Below are 17,500 nucleotides of genomic sequence, written 5' to 3' on the forward strand. Positions count from 1 at the left end.
CCCGCAAGCTTTTCATTAAAATATAAAAAAAATCATAACAAAATAGAAATGTACCATAGTTTTTCTCTTTTTTTACGCTTTTAATTTGTTTGTATTTTTAGAATTCTATAACCGTTAACATTGATAATAAGAGATTCCCTCTCTCCCATATTTCAGTTACTTCATAACCGTCTCATAAAAGAATCTGTATGATTGCAATACAAGAAATAGTTAAAAACACAGCAGACACAGTTTCTTCACAGGTAAATGAAGTGATTTTTCAATATTTGTAATTCTTAAACACTATGTATTTACGCAGCTGTGATTATGGTTTTCGTCGCTTTTAAAATCACCAGCAAAGTTTTCATTTTCACATACAAAACACAGAAAACATTTGTCAGCTTCTTTGACCTGTTGTTGGCTTTTTCACATGTGGGTGTATTTCCTGGTTTCCTCACTGGAGTTTTGTCTCCAAAACACCCTCACAAGACCAATCCCCCTTTTTCCTTTCTCCTAAATGGGCTCCATTCATCTGTGCCCCCGGCTTCCTCAATCTGCTTTCGTCGCGAAAACCACCCAAAAGAAAAAACGCTAAAATCCAGAGAGGTGGAAACAATTTCTGTTCTGAATGGTTGCATTTAACATTCAACCACAAACGACCCCCCATATAGCAATCTTTCTTACAATGAAGGCTCGCCCATACATCTGTCATCACCACCCCCACCCACACCCACCCCTTGTTTTCACCCCAAAACCACCAAAAGTAGAGAGAACGCAAATCCAGAGGTGCTGGAAACAAATTTGTTCTGAAATGACTGAATTTAACATTCAACCACAGAACTAATTTCCAAACAATCAACCAACAGATCAGAAAGTTGGACCAATCACATTCCCTCCTTCACCGTAAACATCAGAAACAAATAAACTTATCAGCAATTTCATATTTGCTGTTGTTTAACGTATTAGTCGTAGTAACGAGAAAATAGACGCTAATGGGGTTATTCGACTGGCTTGACAATACAGACCTTTATTCGCCCCCGCTTTGGGTTTGGATTCTTTAAAAAAACGGCAAGAAAACGACAAAACGTTGGACCCGGAAAGTAAATAAATAACAATAAAATTAGGATTCGACAATGCGAAACGCATCGGGATCTAACCAATTAAACATGCAGTTCGAAGTTTTTCCAAAACACCTATAAAATAGATTTATAGTGCTAAATATTTTTTTTTATCTTCTTAATTTCTTTAGAAATTCCTAAAATTCTGCTTTTTTTTTTTTTTTCTTTTTTCATTACGGTTCCTGAAATAGTAGATTTTTTTTTTTTTTTAATTTTGAACCACTCTGTTGTGTAATTTTTGTTTGTCCCTGCGGAGAGAAGTTTCATGAGGGAAGTCAACAAGTTTCGGGAACCAATGAAATACAATCTAATGCACACAGGAAGCCCTTGTATAGAACTCTATAGAAATGTGCTGCAACTGAGGCTTTTTATAGGTTTCTTTTGTCCAGGACCAATCTAAAAAAAAAAAAATACTTTAATGCTTTATTTTTTTCTCATCATAATTTTATCTCTATCACAGTGAATATTTATTATTTCTTTTAATACTTTGTAATGCTGAGTCGGAAGAAACTGCTATTCTAGAATTCCTTTGAAGGTAATAAAAAACATGGCTCCATAAACCTTGAGCTACAAAGAATCTTTTCATCTCTGAGAGAAAAAGGACAAAGATAAAGAGGTTTTGTTGAAGACTACAATAAGAAATAAAAAGCAATAGCAGAGAGAAAGAGAAAAGAGAGAAAGAGAGAGAGAGAGAGAAGGATTAAAAAAACCAAAAAAGAAAAAAAAGAAAACAAAAAGGCCTTCACTAAGGAATAAAAAGGAAGCAGTAGGTTGGAAAAAAAAAAAGGTGGACTCCTACAAAGTATTTTTTTTGTCTTTTGCAAAGGCCACCGAACACTTAAATTCTAGCTAAACCTCCACTGGTTTCACCTAACACTCGCAGATAGAGGGTGTATGGGGTGGGGGGATGGAGAGAAAGAGACTGGGGGCAAGAGACAAAGAAGGTCATTTGGAGGGGGGATGTCTGTCAATCACAACCCTGAAATCCAGAGTTCTCGCCGAGCACAATTTCTGCTCAGCGAGTCACTCTGGCATCCCTGTAATGTCGTTTAACTATGCCCTGGTAGCCCAGCTGCACCTGGAATCACACGTGTATCTGGATATCGGTGCACCAACTCACATTGGTGTATCTGATATAGGGTGGGCCAGAGGCGAGCCAAACAGATGACTGCACAGCCTACATCAAGTCATTAGTAAACATTGCAAGATGGCTACGATGAAACACCAGTTGTTTGAAATGGCTTTGGCGGTTACAGTGAAGGAGTTAGAATTGATTATCTAAAAGAGGAACAGAAGACCCCAATGCTCCTGCAGAAGGAGCCCACTGGATAAGGAAACTTCAATCACCATTAGCGCGGGGTTACATTCCCTTCACAAGTCTAACCACCTCCTTCATCTCTAGTCTTAAAATGAAAAGGTACACAGCCCCTGGTAGAGGTAATAGGTAGCTCCTGTAGCAAGAGTCTAATCTACAGCAAGCCCCACGGAAGCAGTGTTTACCCACGAGTTGGGCCACTGGTAGCTAAGAGTCTAATCTACCAGTTAGCTCCTTAGTAAGAGTTAACCTACCAGCTAGCTCCACTGGTAGCTAAGAGTTTAATCTACCAGTTAGCTCGCTGGTAGCTAAGATCCACCTACAGTTAGCCCACTGGTAGCTAAGAAATCCACCATATAGCTCCTCTGGTAGCTAGGTTCACTTCCGACAAACAACGGGAAGACTGGTGGAGTTGAGTAGTCAAATGCATTGGTCCAACCCCAACCACTATTACATTGGATGGGGTCGCAGGCTACTTCCTCACCTCGTAGACTGTACCCCTCTCCACTCAAGCCCTCCCCATCCTCATACCCACTTCACCCCCACCGACATTAGAGATAGAGTACAGAGAAGAACAAAGGACAAAAAAATAGCAACAGTAGCTCAGTATATACTGTCATAATAAACACACACACACAATAGAGAGAGAAGTCGCCATGAAAGACTTTTGACAGCCAGTGACACTAAACACATCGGGTAACACACGCTTAACGGGCTTAATCACACTGGGTAATAAGGTATCACCGGGATGGTTTTGAAGACGGGGCTGTCGACTTAAAAAGATGGCATTGTCGGATAGTTTTAAATTTTAATTATTATTTACTTACTGCCTTTATTTTTACATTTTTTAATTTCTTTTTGTCTTCTATATCATCTTTTACCCAAAAAGTAGAAGAAACTTAAAAAAAAAAAGTTATAAATGAACGAGAATCACAGTGCTTGTTTAAAACACTAAAACTTCTTTTTTTGGGGTGGAGTGGTTGGGAAGAAGAAGAAGAAGAAGAAGAAGAAGAAGAAGAAGAAACACAGAACGCATCGTAAACAACCTACCGTAGGAAGACAACATTGTTTAAAAGGGAATGTGATTCTTTTTCTCATCCTCTAAAACATCCATTCTCTTTCTGTAGCCCCGGATTGAATGATAGATGAGATTGGTAGCTTGGAGAGGATAGACGAGAGAGATAAACAATAAAAATGCACTTCACGCTTACACTTTGTTGATATAGTTGGCTGCTGTTGTTGGTTGGTTTTTAAATCACAGGGTCCGGGCGATGAGATGGAAGAGAGGGATTGCTTTATAGGAAAATTGAGAGGTGATTCTGGTTTAGGGGAAGTAAATAATCAAAAAGAAGAGGGAGGAGGAGGAGGAGGAGGAGGAGGAGGAGGAGGGAAGAAGAAGGAGAAGAGGGAAACAAAAGCAAGTAAGGTAATGAAAGTGCAAAGTAAAGTAAAACGCGTAAGAAACAGGGAGTCGCCGAGGTTTTCAACATTCATTTTCAGTTAGCGCACACCATTAGCCCCTCAGTCCAATTGAGAATTAAAAGTGATTAAGTTAGAAAATACGCATAAATAAATCCACACTTATGCAGCCTAAAAACTGATGCAACTAATCCAGGATTTTTTTTTGGTTCCGTCAATAATACCGAATCCACTGGTTGAGATTGTGCTGACTCTCCTCCCATCCTCAGTCCATGAAAACCCAGTAAACTCATGAATGAAGTAAACAGGGGACTGTCCCTTCGTCGCACCTGAAGTTGCTGCATTCTAGTTGGCTGTCTGGGACTCCTTCTGCAAACAACCTCCTCCCTCTTCGGATCCCTCACCAGATGTTGTAACAGCTGCCATGTTGTATAGTTTAAGGTCCCCGCCACCACCAGACAAACCAGCATTGAACAGATTGAATATGTAGCTGGACTTTGAATGGCCTTTGACTGAAAGTACTGCCTAAACAACAACTTTTTCTGCTCACCAGATCCATGTCCACTTCCTCACAGCGCCTGCTGCATTGAACGCCCACCCACGCGAAAACACACAATATTCAGCCAACTGAAATCTGGATTTAGTGTATCCCTACTAAAAATTCAAACCAATCACCTCCATGTTGCCGCGTCGGCGCCACCAGCGCCCAATCAGATTTCTCGGCCTTTAGAGGGACATTTTAAAGTGAAAACATGGAGAGATGATGTCATTGAATTTAGAAGTTCTCCACTGGTGTTTCTGACTTCTTCCTGAAGGCCAGAGAGGCAAGAGTAAATAACAAAAGGTTTTATAATTGTCCACTCCCGACCCCCTTCCGCCAACAGAAAACAGGATGAGTGTGGGGATTGCTACAGCACCACACATCAGCTAGCTGAACCTGGTTACTGACGGGTTGGTAGCACTTCATGAATCTGTCGACGATATTGGCAAGAAATGCAAGGACGGAAAGATTTTGAAAGATCAGGTATAGACCAGGGTTTCTCTGCAGGTTTTAACAAGTCAAATTTAAGACTTTTATGAATGAAATTTAAGAGTCCTAAATCAATAAACATTAAAAGTACAATGAAATGGTAGACCCACAACAGTACTTTGCAAAGTAAATAAATATGTTCATATACAGCTTAATTATATATTTGGACTAGCAAAGAAAGACCTATTACACAATAGAATAAAAAAGCATTTCAATGAGTGTAACATGGATGAGGGGAAAATTAAGACCCATTTAAAACGGATTTAAGACCTGGAACTCAATACTGGGCAAATTTAAAGGTCCCATGACATGGTGCTCTTGATGCTTTTATATAGACCTTAGTGGTCCCCCAATACTGTATCTGAAGTCTCTTTATATAGACCTTAGTGGTCCCCCTAATACTGTATCTGAAGTCTCTTTTATTTAGACCTTAGTGGTCCCCTCATACTGTATCTTGAAGTCTCTTTTATACTAGTGGTCCCCAATACTTATCTGAAGTCTCTTTATATAGCCTTAGTGGTCCCCTAATACTGTATCTGAAGTCTCTTTATATAGACTTAGTGGTCCCAACTTATCTGAAGTCTAATAGTGGACATTTATGACTCGAAGTCTCTTTCCCAAATTCAGCCTTGGTGCAGAATTACAGCCACTAGAGCCAGTCCCACAAGAAGTTCTTTCCTTAGGATGTACCCATTTCTGTGTCTGTAGCTATTGAGGAGGGAGAGAGGGGGGGCAAGGTGGAGGGTGGGGTGTGGCCTGGCCAACTGCCACTTTCGCTCTCTTGAAAGCCATGATGTCTCTCTCTTTCTTCTTCCTACCAAATTCCCTCTGGGGGCAAAGCAGAGAAAGGGAGGGTAACCCTTCCCCTATGACATCACAAGGAGAAGATTCCTGATTGGTCCATCTGGAGCTTTCTCATCCTCAAAGGCAGAGCAGTATACCCAGGGCCTCGGTTTACACCTATCACCATTTCTAGCCACTGGGACTCATAGGCAGGCTGAGGAACTCATATTAATGTTAAAAACCTCATGAAGTGAAATTACTGTGCCATGGGACCTTTTAAGACTTTTAAAGGCCTACAATTTTGATTTGGAATTTGTAGACTTTTTTAGACTTTTTAAGATCCCAGAAAACCCTGTAGACGGAGAGAGGGATAGGAGAGAGAAGGAAAAGGTGTGAGATGGGAGGAGATTAATGTAGAGGTGGTTAGTGGTTTCAGGCGAGACCTGCAGGTATAAACACACCTGGGATAAAAGAGGAAGTAATAACATTCGCTAATTCACAGGTCGCTACCCCGGGTTGACATTGCTTTTTAAGTTTTGCTTCTTAATGCTTGATTCGTAGTTAAAAATCTGAGCTAGATTTCTTTTTTTTTTTTTTTTAAAAGGAAGGAAAATGACAAAGAAAAGAGCATTAATTCTCTAAACTATTCCCCTCAATCGAAAAACGCTTCCTCAAAAACCCTTTTTTCAAAAGATTATATTATCTCTGAGACCTTTGTGTGTGGTGCAGGAATGGCTCGCACTTCTCCTCCTCCTCCTCCCTCCCTCCTCCTCTCTGGTTTAAAAACTGTTCTTTTCTTTCTAAGCCTTGATCACATCAAGATACATATTGGGGAGGAGTAGTTTTCTGTCCGTTAACAAATCCCCTGCACCGCCCCTCCGCTAAATACACATCAGAAAAACAACGCCAAACGATAAAAGGATCGCCTGCGCAGGCTCCAGCGGAGTCCTTCCGGTAATATGAATTCTCTGGAGGCCAAAAAAAATAAAAATGGATTTCTTCACATTAAAGAATAGTTTTTTTTGTGTCCTGTTGTTCATTTTGATCCGTAGAGAAAACTGTTGCTGATCGCAAGAAACAGGAGCAAAAAGAGAGAGAGAGAGAGAGAAAGAGAGAGACAGAGAGGCAGAGAAGAGGAGGATGAGGAGGAGGAGAGAGAGAGGAAAAAGATAGATTAAAAAAGGGGGCGACATGTTTGAGGGTCATTCATGTCTATTACGCACAAGCTCAGTTGCTCAGATTCAAAGTGCTAGAGTACATATGTCGCCCTTTCCTGTCCTTTCTCCCTCCTCAAAAACAAAACACACAGTGCTGTGTTGATAAAAAGAAGATAAAATAGTCTTTGTTCTTATTTCTCTTTTTCGCTTTTACTTTCACATGACAGTTAAAGTCTTAAGTTAAATCTGACACAGTTCGCTGGTTCCGGAAAAAAAAACACAGTAATGCGGTCTTGAGCGCTTATGCTAATCCTCCTTCCGCTTCCAGCCGCCTGGCGTACGGGATCCCGCTGTTGTACACCGGGAACGTAGCGTGGAAAAAGTCCCTCCCGCCGCTGGTGAAAAATCGCTACCGCGCCGCCATCTGGCCTCCCAGGGCGCTGCTCGTCCGCCCGCCGCCGGAGTACCCGACGAACGAACCGGGGGCCGCCAGCGGCGACATGTTGAGCCGTGAACGGGTGGTACAGCATCTCCATCGGGCGCCTGGGGTCCAGGTCAACCCGAGCTGTCCACCAGGTTCATGGCGGGCGCTCGAGCAGGTTGCCTTGGCGCCATGGCCAGAGTGACGCTCTGCGCGCTGCACCTGATGGTCCCGTGGTGTAGACTCGCGAGAGGTACGTGGCCGGGTGGACGCCAGAGTCCCCGTGGACCCCGTGCACCAACGGGAGCACGCTACCGCCTGGAGACGCCGTAGACTCCTAGATCACTGAGTACAGCAGCGGAAGAGGAGGAAGAGGTCGAAGCGAGGATGAGGAAGAGGGAGGAGGGAGGAGGAGGAAGAGGTTGTGGGAGTGCCTTGTTGTTTGTCCCGCGGGCGAGGTTGACAGCGGGAGGGGACAGAGGGTCTGCTGACGCAGGCGCCGCTGGAGGGAAGCCAAACTGGCTCAAGCAAAGGAAGAAAGCTGCCTGAGTTTCCAAGTAAGGAGGGGGAGGCTTCCTCACGACCTCCTGCTCCTCCTCCTCCCTCCTCCTCCCTCGTTCCTGGCGGGGTCAGGGACTGAGTCGGGATGGCCACTCTGGAGCCGAGCCCTGTGATAATAAGATAAGATAAGATATGATATGATATACTTTTATTGTCCCTGAAGGGAAATTATTTTTGACTCACAACACAATAATAGTAAATTATAGAGTGTGGTCTAGACCTACTCTATCTGTAAAGTGTCTCGAAGTTATGATTTGATACTATAAATAAAATTGAATTTGAACAAAACAGAAAAGACAAAATACAAAATACAAATATCTCTCAACACATTCCTCTCATGCAACACAAAACATGCTTCCATATACATATAATAAGCACATTAACTACTCCTTTCATTGGCACTTCCCATTAAACATTTCCATTGCATTGTATTCTCCGCAATAAGTGGGACACAGCCCTTGCACAGTACGATATTACAATAATACAATATTGCACAACCCCAATAGCCTACATATCGCACAAATTCCACAATGCACTGACAATGCCCAACCTCGATAGGACTACATGAGAGACCTTTTTCACGGCAGACATGTTGACATGTCAGAGTAGGAAAAGCACAGGTGTATTCAAAACCATTACTGATGACTGCATTCCACTTAGGAGAGACCCTGGTATTAAACCATTACTGATGCTGCATTCCACTTAGGAGAGGTCCTGTATTAAACCATTACTGATGGCTGCATTCCACTTAGAGAGACCCTTGGTATTAAAACCATTACTGATGGCTGCATTCCACTTAGGAGAGGTCCTGGTATTAAACCATTACTGATGGCTGCATTCCACTTAGGAGAGACCTGGTATTAAAACCATTACTGATGGGCTGCATTCCACTCTTAGGAGAGGTCCTGGTATTAAACCATTACTGAGGTGGCTGCATTCCACTTAGGAGAGGTCCTGGTATAAACCATTACTGATGCGCATTCCACTTGAAGAGAGGTCCTGGTATTAAACCATTACTGGTGGCGCTTCCAACTTAGGAGAGGTCCCGGTATTAAACCATTACTGATGGCTGCATTCCACTAGAGAGGTGTATTAAACCATTACTGATGGCTGCATTCCACTTAGAGAGACCCTGGTATTAAACCATTACTGATGGCTGCATTCCACTCTAGGAGAGGTCCTGGTATTGTTCATGCTGACTCACTGAAATATCCTTTACTGGGGAAACACTTGATGGACCTGAGCCATCGCCAAGGTTATCAGTTTCAGCTGTGCTTTTCCCTACTAGGACGAAGCCAACATGTTCGTGAAAAAGGGTCCATTGGACAAGTGGATATAACGCACAACCGAATAGCCTACTCACCTGTGGTGAGGGAAGTTCTCGTTCGGCCGCCGTCGCTGGTCATGCTGTACGGGCGCACTCGCTTCGAGATCTCGTTGGGCGGGAAGTTCCAGATGCGCTGTCGCTGCAGTTGATGGGCTCCGCCATCTCCGCCTTTGATTTCAACACGAGGACGGCTGCCGCTGCTCGCTCGGGGAGGAGCCCGTGGCGGCAGGTGGGAGGAGTTTGCGGGAGCGGGCTTGGGAGGGGTCGACCAGCGGGCGGCCCGCCTCCCATGGCGACTCGCTCGGCGAAGGTCGGTGAAAGACGGATCCTCCTGCTTCGGGATCCGCCCAATTTCTGCACTTTCCTCCTCCTCTTCTGGAGCTTGCTTCCGGCGCTACGCTGTCACAACCTTGCACGCCACGCTCTTCCTCCTCCTCCTCCTCCTGGTCATCTCCTCTTCCTCCTCCCTCCTCCTCGGCGAAGAACTTTGCGAAGTTGTGCAGCTGGAACCTCTTTCCTCGGCCGCCATAGTGCTCTACTCTTAATGTGAAGCTCCCCCAGATTATCGAAGTCCCCTCATGGCTTCAAAGCTCAACCCTCCGCAGTCCTGCTAACCTCCCCGTCCCTTCCTCCCTCCTCCTCCTCCCCCTCCTCCTCCTCCTGCCTTCCTCCTGTTCCTCCCCCTCTGCATCCGGTTGGCTCCAGACTGTCCGCCACTGTCCTGGCTCTTCTGGGTTACTTCGAAGCTGCTCCCCTTCCTCCTGTCGCCATTTCCTGTCCGAGGAGCAAATGTGGTTGGCCGGGCTGTTGTTGACGCTTGCTGTCCGCCTCCGGTCCTCGCTCTGATTGGTGGCCCGGTTTCCCTCGGACTTGGCATTCTCCATTCACGGGGAGAAAAGGTACAGTTAATAAGCTTCAGACTGACATATCCAACAGATTCTCACCCCATCGTAAGTAACATACGACGCTGGTCAGGTGCCTTTGGCATTGCTATTGATTGGTCGCTAAAGTGCTATATAAATAAAATGTTGATTGATTGGATTGATTGATTGATTGATTGATTGATTAACAAACTATTTGGCGCCTTTCAGGTTAGGGCCCCAGGACCGCAGTATGGATCCCCAAAATCGCCAGGTTTTATCCTCTCTTTGGAAACACGTAATGTTTCCAACCAAATTACACGGCAATATTTCTGCATATTTAAAACAGATATTAAAAAATTGGTGGCATGAAAAGGAAGGCAACAGGCTCTTTTTCCTTTAAAACATTCCCTCACTTCACTTTTGTGTGTATTTTTGGATTCTTGTGCAGTGACCGCAGGGTGTTGGACCCTTTATTTACCCAGACAGGGATTTAATTGTTGTGTTTTGTTATGGCGCGGGGATGTGTTTGGTATCTGTAGCTGTTGCTGTTCAGGCATGTTGCACACACACACACACACACAACAACACACACACACACACACACACACACACACACACACACACAAAAAAAACACACACACACACACACACACACACACACACTCCAAAACCGTCCAGCCCACACTGAGGCCGCCCGCCGCCCAGCTGGCACGCTCTGATTCCCCCATGGCACCTGAAATGCTCCACTCAATTGCTTTGTCTGGGGAAAACCTCGCATCCTCCATTAAGGTGCTTTCCAATGCAGAACAGATTTATTCTCCGCGGAACCTAAAACGAATTTGGAGTCTTTTGAGCCCAGTTGTGACCAAAATAATCACAAGACGAAGTTGAAACTTCTGCAACTCCTTGCAACCAATGTCTCATGCGTCCACCGAGTTGCTCCCCCTCAGTCAAGTAATGAAGTTGAATCCAGGCAGCTCTAATAACCTCACACTGAAAACCTAGAAACTTTAACTAAATGCAATCCACGCCAATGTAACCACAACGCAATCCAACGCAATCCAACCAACCGCAACTCTTCAGCACGCAGTAAAGACCAGCAGGGCCTCAACAACAGACAAATAACAAAAACTGTTGACAGTCAGTGTGAGACTGGGAATAAAACAGATGATAAAGCACAGAGAGTAGAGGTATGTATATATATAAATATATATGCATATATATTTATTAAACATATATATCACATGTTTTAAATATATTATATATATATATTTATTTTAAACATCAATAATATTTATTATGCATATCATATTTTATTTAAAACATTACACATATAATGTTTTAAAATATCATATATATATATATTTTAAAACATATTATATACATATATATTTACTAATACATAATTATATACATATATTTACTTAAATCAACATATATTATTATTATACATATATATATATATTTATTTAAAAATATTATTATACATCACAATATTATGTCTCAAACATACATACATATATATAAATATTTCTTAAACATATATTATATTAATACATATTATATTGTTTTAAATATTTACAACATATACATAGCATATACATATTACACATACAATATCATATATACACAAGTCTTTACTAAAACACTTATCTATCATTACATACATATATATACACACACATATATACATATTACATATACATACATATATATACATATATATTACACCATATATTTATTTTCCTATTTATTACACATATTATTCACATATTTAAACACATTTTTATTATTTACATACATATATACTTATTTTAAATATTTTACAGCATATATATATATGTTTTAAAACAACACATATATATAAATGTTTTAAAATAATTATATTATACATACACATACAATATCAATATTTCTAAAGACTTAACACACACACTACATACATATACTTTAACATATACAATACACATACACCATATTTTAATACAACATATTCATACATCATACATATATATACATATACATACATACACATACATACATACAATTCAATAATCCTCAAATTTTAAAATATACATGCATACATTTTATATGTTATACAACATACATACATACATCACATATATACACCTCACATACATATATATACATACACTTACATACACATACACTTTATACATACATACACATATTACATACATACATATACATACATATATATGCATATATATACCTTTACCATACATATACACATTTTACATACATACATATATATATATATATATATATATATATATATATATATATATATATATATATATTTAATTTGGAAAATTTTAAATATTATGTGTATATATATTTATTAATAAACTGAAAAATATGTATATATATATATATTATTTATATGCATATATTAATTTTATATACACAACAACACACTACAAAAAATAAAAGAAGGGAGGGAGAGAGAGGAGAGGGAGAGAAAGAAAGGAAAGATGAGAGAGAAGAAAAGAGAGAGAGAAAGAGAGAAGATGGAGAGAGAGAGAGAGAAGAGAAGAAGAGAGAGGAAGAAGAGAAAGAGGAGAGAGAGAAAAGAGAAGAGAGGAGAAGAGAGAGAGAGGGAGAGGGCTGCTGACTGATGAAAAAACGTTCACTAATGATTCCATTTTTTTTTCCAGCAAAGTCGACACATAAACCCAGTTTTTAATATTACGAATGCGCTTTCATCACCGCCATCTTACCACCATAGAGCGTGACTTAGCGCTCGTGTTGTCTTCCTGTCGACCGTGCAACTTTTAGTTTTTCTGGGTCAAAATTAAAAATTAAAATCCAAACACACTTTTCGATTTTTTTTCCAACTTTTTTGTCACTTTTTTTCAACGTTCTTTTATCAATTTTCTTCTTCAAATGCTATAAAAATTGAATAAAAACGCCCAAATTCAATGACAGTAATGAACTGATCATTCATTTTACTTGTTAACAGCGTTGTACGGAACCATCCAAGTTATCTTTTTGGACAATTCGGTTGAAAGAAATCCAAATTTCTGATATAGAAACTTTTTGAAAATGGGGCGAATCTGACCCAAGGACAACAGGAGAGCTAAAAGACCTTCCAGAGCATAACTTTTCTATATTTATCTTAGTAATCTTATGAGATCCGAACAGAAAAAGTGCATCTCCAAGCCCATATATTCCCACTAAATCCGTAAAAACACAACCCTTGCTAAAGGCTCAGATTGTCAGTCTAGTTTTTATCAAACAGACAGGAGGAAGCAGAGCTTTATGCTAGCGACGGTGTGTGTGGGATTGACTGTTAATGTCAGTATTATTTTGTTGTTTTGCACCAATAAAAAGAACTCTCTTTGTTTTTGGCAGCTGTGCTGGTGTCCTCTCTGGCTCTCTGGCTCTGTGCAGATTGCATCCAAACAGAACAAAAGGTCAAAGGCCAGATATCTCATTTTAGAATATGTTGAGCCCGGGCACCTCGGGCCTGTTGGAGCGCGGCTGAAGCTGGCCGCCTCCCGCGGCAGCTGGCGTCGGTTTACAGCCGACAGCGTGCCAGAATCACTCTCCTCCAGCAAGAATAACAGCTGGCACTGATTCTCATCATGCCAACGCAGGCTGCAGGACTGGATAATATTATGCTCAAGGTGGAGCACCGGCGTTGGTTTGAATTCAACTCTACCGGCAGCGAGCGAGCCTTTGTCTCCTTCGGTATGTTTGGCTGCTTGAAAACGTTGGTGACACAAAGACAAGATAAATAAAATCCTTTATTTGTATTTCTGGATCTGAAGTCAGTAATTTAAGATTCTAATTCCTTCTTTTGTACGGATGCTCGCGTTAGGATTATGGTCCCGGTAGTGTTAGTTATGTTTCTAGTTTAAGGGTCCTATTGTAACGATCTAAGGGCACAGTGTGGAGCGCCTCGTGGAGGTGTGTTTAGGGCGTGTCCAAATCCACTTTTGCTAGTTTGACGGCGAAAAAAAAGTGTCTTCACTAATCAGAGGTGTGTTTTGGGCGTAACATGCAATCAACCAATCAGAGATCATCTCCCATTCCCTTTAAAAGCCAGGCGCGTTTGGACCTTGGAGCATTGGTGTTATGATGGAGGATTTGCACCGTCATATTATTATTAGTAATCTTCTGCATGTGTGTGTGTGTGTGTGTGTGTGTGTGTGTGTGTGTGTAACAAGCATAGTGTGTGCGTGCTGTGCACGAGCCTAGGAGCATTGTACTAATGCTCTGTTAAAATAACAATGAAATGCTGCGTTACTGACTTTAGACCAGGTTTTTGTTGGTCAATGGAGCGATCACTTCCCGCTGCCTCAAGATAGCAATACTCCCAGAATGCACCTGAACACACCTCCCTGTAAGACCAGCACGCCCAGAATGCACCTGAACACACCTCCCTGTAAGACCAGCACGCCCAGAATGCACCTGAACACACCTCCCTGTAAGACCAGCACGCCCAGAATGCACCTGAACACACCTCCCTGTAAGACCAGCACGCCCAGAATGCACCTGAACACACCTCCCTGTAAGACCAGCACGCCCAGAATGCACCTGAACACACCTCCCTGTAAGACCAGCATGTCCAGAATGCACCTGAACACACCTCCCTGCAAGACCAGCACGCCCAGAATGCACCTGAACACACCTCCCTGTAAGACCACCCGTTGGTGGTTAAATTTAGCCAACAAAAAGTGAGCGCCACGCGGCAACGATAGATAAATTTAGACACCAAAACAAGTTAGGATGAGAAAAAAAAGATTGTGGTTTTTCACACGTATTAACTACTCAAATGCATAATTGAACTCGTTTTCCTAAAAATATCCTAACACAATACATGCTTTAATTTCAGAATTGGCTATTTATCATGAGAGCTTATAGAGTTTGGCACTTCTAGTGTTAATATCTGATGACATATTGCACCTTTAAATTTATTCAGTGACACTCATAATCTGGTCTCTGGAAAATCTGATAGTCTGTTAACTAGCCATGTTGGCTGGTGATCAAGATTTAAAGCCCTGTACGCACATTCACGTTTCTGTTTGGTTGCTGTGCTGCTGCTGCTGCTTTCCTCCAAACTAGGGATGCACCGAATCCAGGATTCGGCTTCAGATTCGGCTGAATATTGGGCTTTCGTCATCTTTTGATATCGCCTCAGCTCGCTTGGAACCTCGACGGAGGTGAGACTAAAAACAAGTACCTGTCTGCAGGTATCAGGGATCTTTTTATGATAATGGAAAACCAAAAAAGGCGAGTAGAGTTGAGTCGAGCAGGTAACCATGTGATGGAAAAACCCCTTAAATTGGCAACTTTTTTGGCGTCACCTATTTTGGGGCTTTTGGAGGGGGGTTCTAAGGCGCTTTTGTTTATTTAGATTATTTTTGGGGGCATTTTAGGCCCTTATTTGACAGGACAGCTGAAGACATGAAAGGGGAGAGAGAGGGGAATGACACGCAGCGAAGGGCAGCAGGTCAAAGTCGAACCCGCGGCCTGCTACGTCGAGGATATAGTTATAGAGTTAGATATGGGCGCGCGCTCTACCAACTGAGCCATCCGGGCGCCCACTTTGTGGCCTTTGTTTGCAGTTGTGTGAAGTCTGGAGGTGTTCTGTAGAGTTATGTCGTGTTTTATGTGGTTTTGTGGCGTTTTTTTTGCAGCGCTGGCAGCGAGAGCTCGGTCCCTGCAGCTGTTGGCGTTCATCACCATCCAGCCTGGCACGGCCGGCACACTGGCGCCAACTGATAAAACCTCTTTGGCTTCTCTGTTTCAGGCTGTATTTCTTCCTGCTTGGTTATTATATCGGTAACACCTGAAGAGGTGCTTGTTGGGAGCGAGAGAAATCGGATTATTGTGTAAAAACAGGAGAATACTTGCATGATATTCTGCTTGTTTTCTAACTTGCTCCTCTCACAGTTTGGTTTTATTTTGAAATGCTTATTTCTCAGTGATATTTAATTGCTTCTCCATCTTTCCTTTTGTTTCTTCTAGGGATGCACCGAATCCAGATTTTTGGGGTTCAGCTGAATCCTGAATCCCCTGGTTGAGATGGTGCTGACTCCTCCTCCCATCCTCAGTCCATGAACCCAGTAAACACATGAATGAAGTAAACAGGGACTGTCCTTCCTTTGCCGTACCTGAAGTTGCTGCATTCTGGCTGCTGTCTGGAGATTCCTTCATGCACAACTTGTATTCTATCGGATGTTTCGTACCAGATGTAACAGCGGCCATGTTGTGTATAGTTTAGGGTCCTCGCCACCACCAGACCAATCAGCATTGAACAGATTGACAACACGGTCTCACGGCAGTTCGTGAAATGGTCACGTTATTTTTAATCTATTGATACGTGTGAAAGTCCTGTATTGTTTGACCCATCCACCCACCCAACCAACCTCCTTACGCAGATTTTCGGCATTTCATACTATTCGCTACCGTAGTCTTGCTGTGACCACGACATATGCTTCCCATTTAAATATATTAGTTTAGATGATGATTCCCATGAACACGATTAAAATAACGGGACCATTTCACAAACTGCCGTGAGACCGTGTTGAAACTGAACATGTAGCTGGACTTGAATGGCCTGAACCAGTTCCATGCCCACTTCCTCACAGCCTACTGCATTGAACCAGTTCCATGTCCACTTCCTCACAGCCTGCTGCATTGAACCAGTTCCATGTCCACTTCCTCACAGCCTACTGCATTGAACCAGTTCCATGTCCACTTCCTCACAGCCTACTGCATTGAACCAGTTCCATGCCCACTTCCTCACAGCCTGCTGCATTGAACCAGTTCCATGTCCACTTTCTCCCAGCCTGCTGCATTGAACCAGTTCCATGTCCACTTCCTCACAGCCTACTGCATTGAACCAGTTCCATGTCCACTTCCTCACAGCCTACTGCATTGAACCAGTTCCATGTCCACTTCCTCACAGCCTGCTGCATTGAACCAGTTCCATGTCCACTTCCTCACAGCCTACTGCATTGAACCAGTTCCATGTCCACTTCCTCACAGCCTACTGCATTGAACCAGTTCCATGTCCACTTTTTTATCCCCCCCCTGCATTGAACCAGTTCCATGTCCACTTCCTCCCAGCCTGCTGCATTGAACCAGTTCCATGTCCACTTCCTCACAGCCTACTGCATTGAACCAGTTCCATGTCCACTTCCTCACCGCCTACTGCATTGAACCAGTTCCATGTCCACTTCCTCACAGCCTACTGCATTGAACGCTCCACCTACGTAAACACCTTCCCGTAATCAACGGCGCCGTCATTACATCGACCAGCGCAGCGCGCCGAGTGCAAGCGTAGGTTTCGGTTCGGGGCATCCCTGGTTTCTTCCGTCTTTTCTTTCACACCTACCGGAGTTTTCTTTGGACTCGGACTCGGAGTCTGAGGTTTCGGAGGACTCTGAGGTTTTCTCCGGCAGGTTGGGCAGCTGGGCGATGTCCATGGGCGTGTCCTTATACTCGTGGTTACTACGAGGGAACACAGAAAGACAATTCAGTCAGTAACTTTGA

The 17,500-nt window shown here is 42.6% G+C and overlaps 1 protein-coding gene across 1 annotated transcript in view; it reads right to left on the bottom strand.

The window, feature by feature from the left end:
* Nucleotides 1-17,500, bottom strand: part of LOC120548944 (neuronal PAS domain-containing protein 3) — a 72,452-nt gene that overhangs the window by 5,790 nt on the left and 49,162 nt on the right. Inside the window, exon 4 of the mRNA XM_039785448.1 lies at nt 17,343-17,458. Within this exon, the coding sequence (XP_039641382.1) occupies nt 17,343-17,458 (116 nt within the window). The remainder of the gene's footprint in view (nt 1-17,342; nt 17,459-17,500) is intronic.

Source organism: Perca fluviatilis, chromosome 20, assembly GCF_010015445.1.
Source record: "Perca fluviatilis chromosome 20, GENO_Pfluv_1.0, whole genome shotgun sequence".
Classification (NCBI taxonomy): domain Eukaryota; kingdom Metazoa; phylum Chordata; class Actinopteri; order Perciformes; family Percidae; genus Perca; species Perca fluviatilis.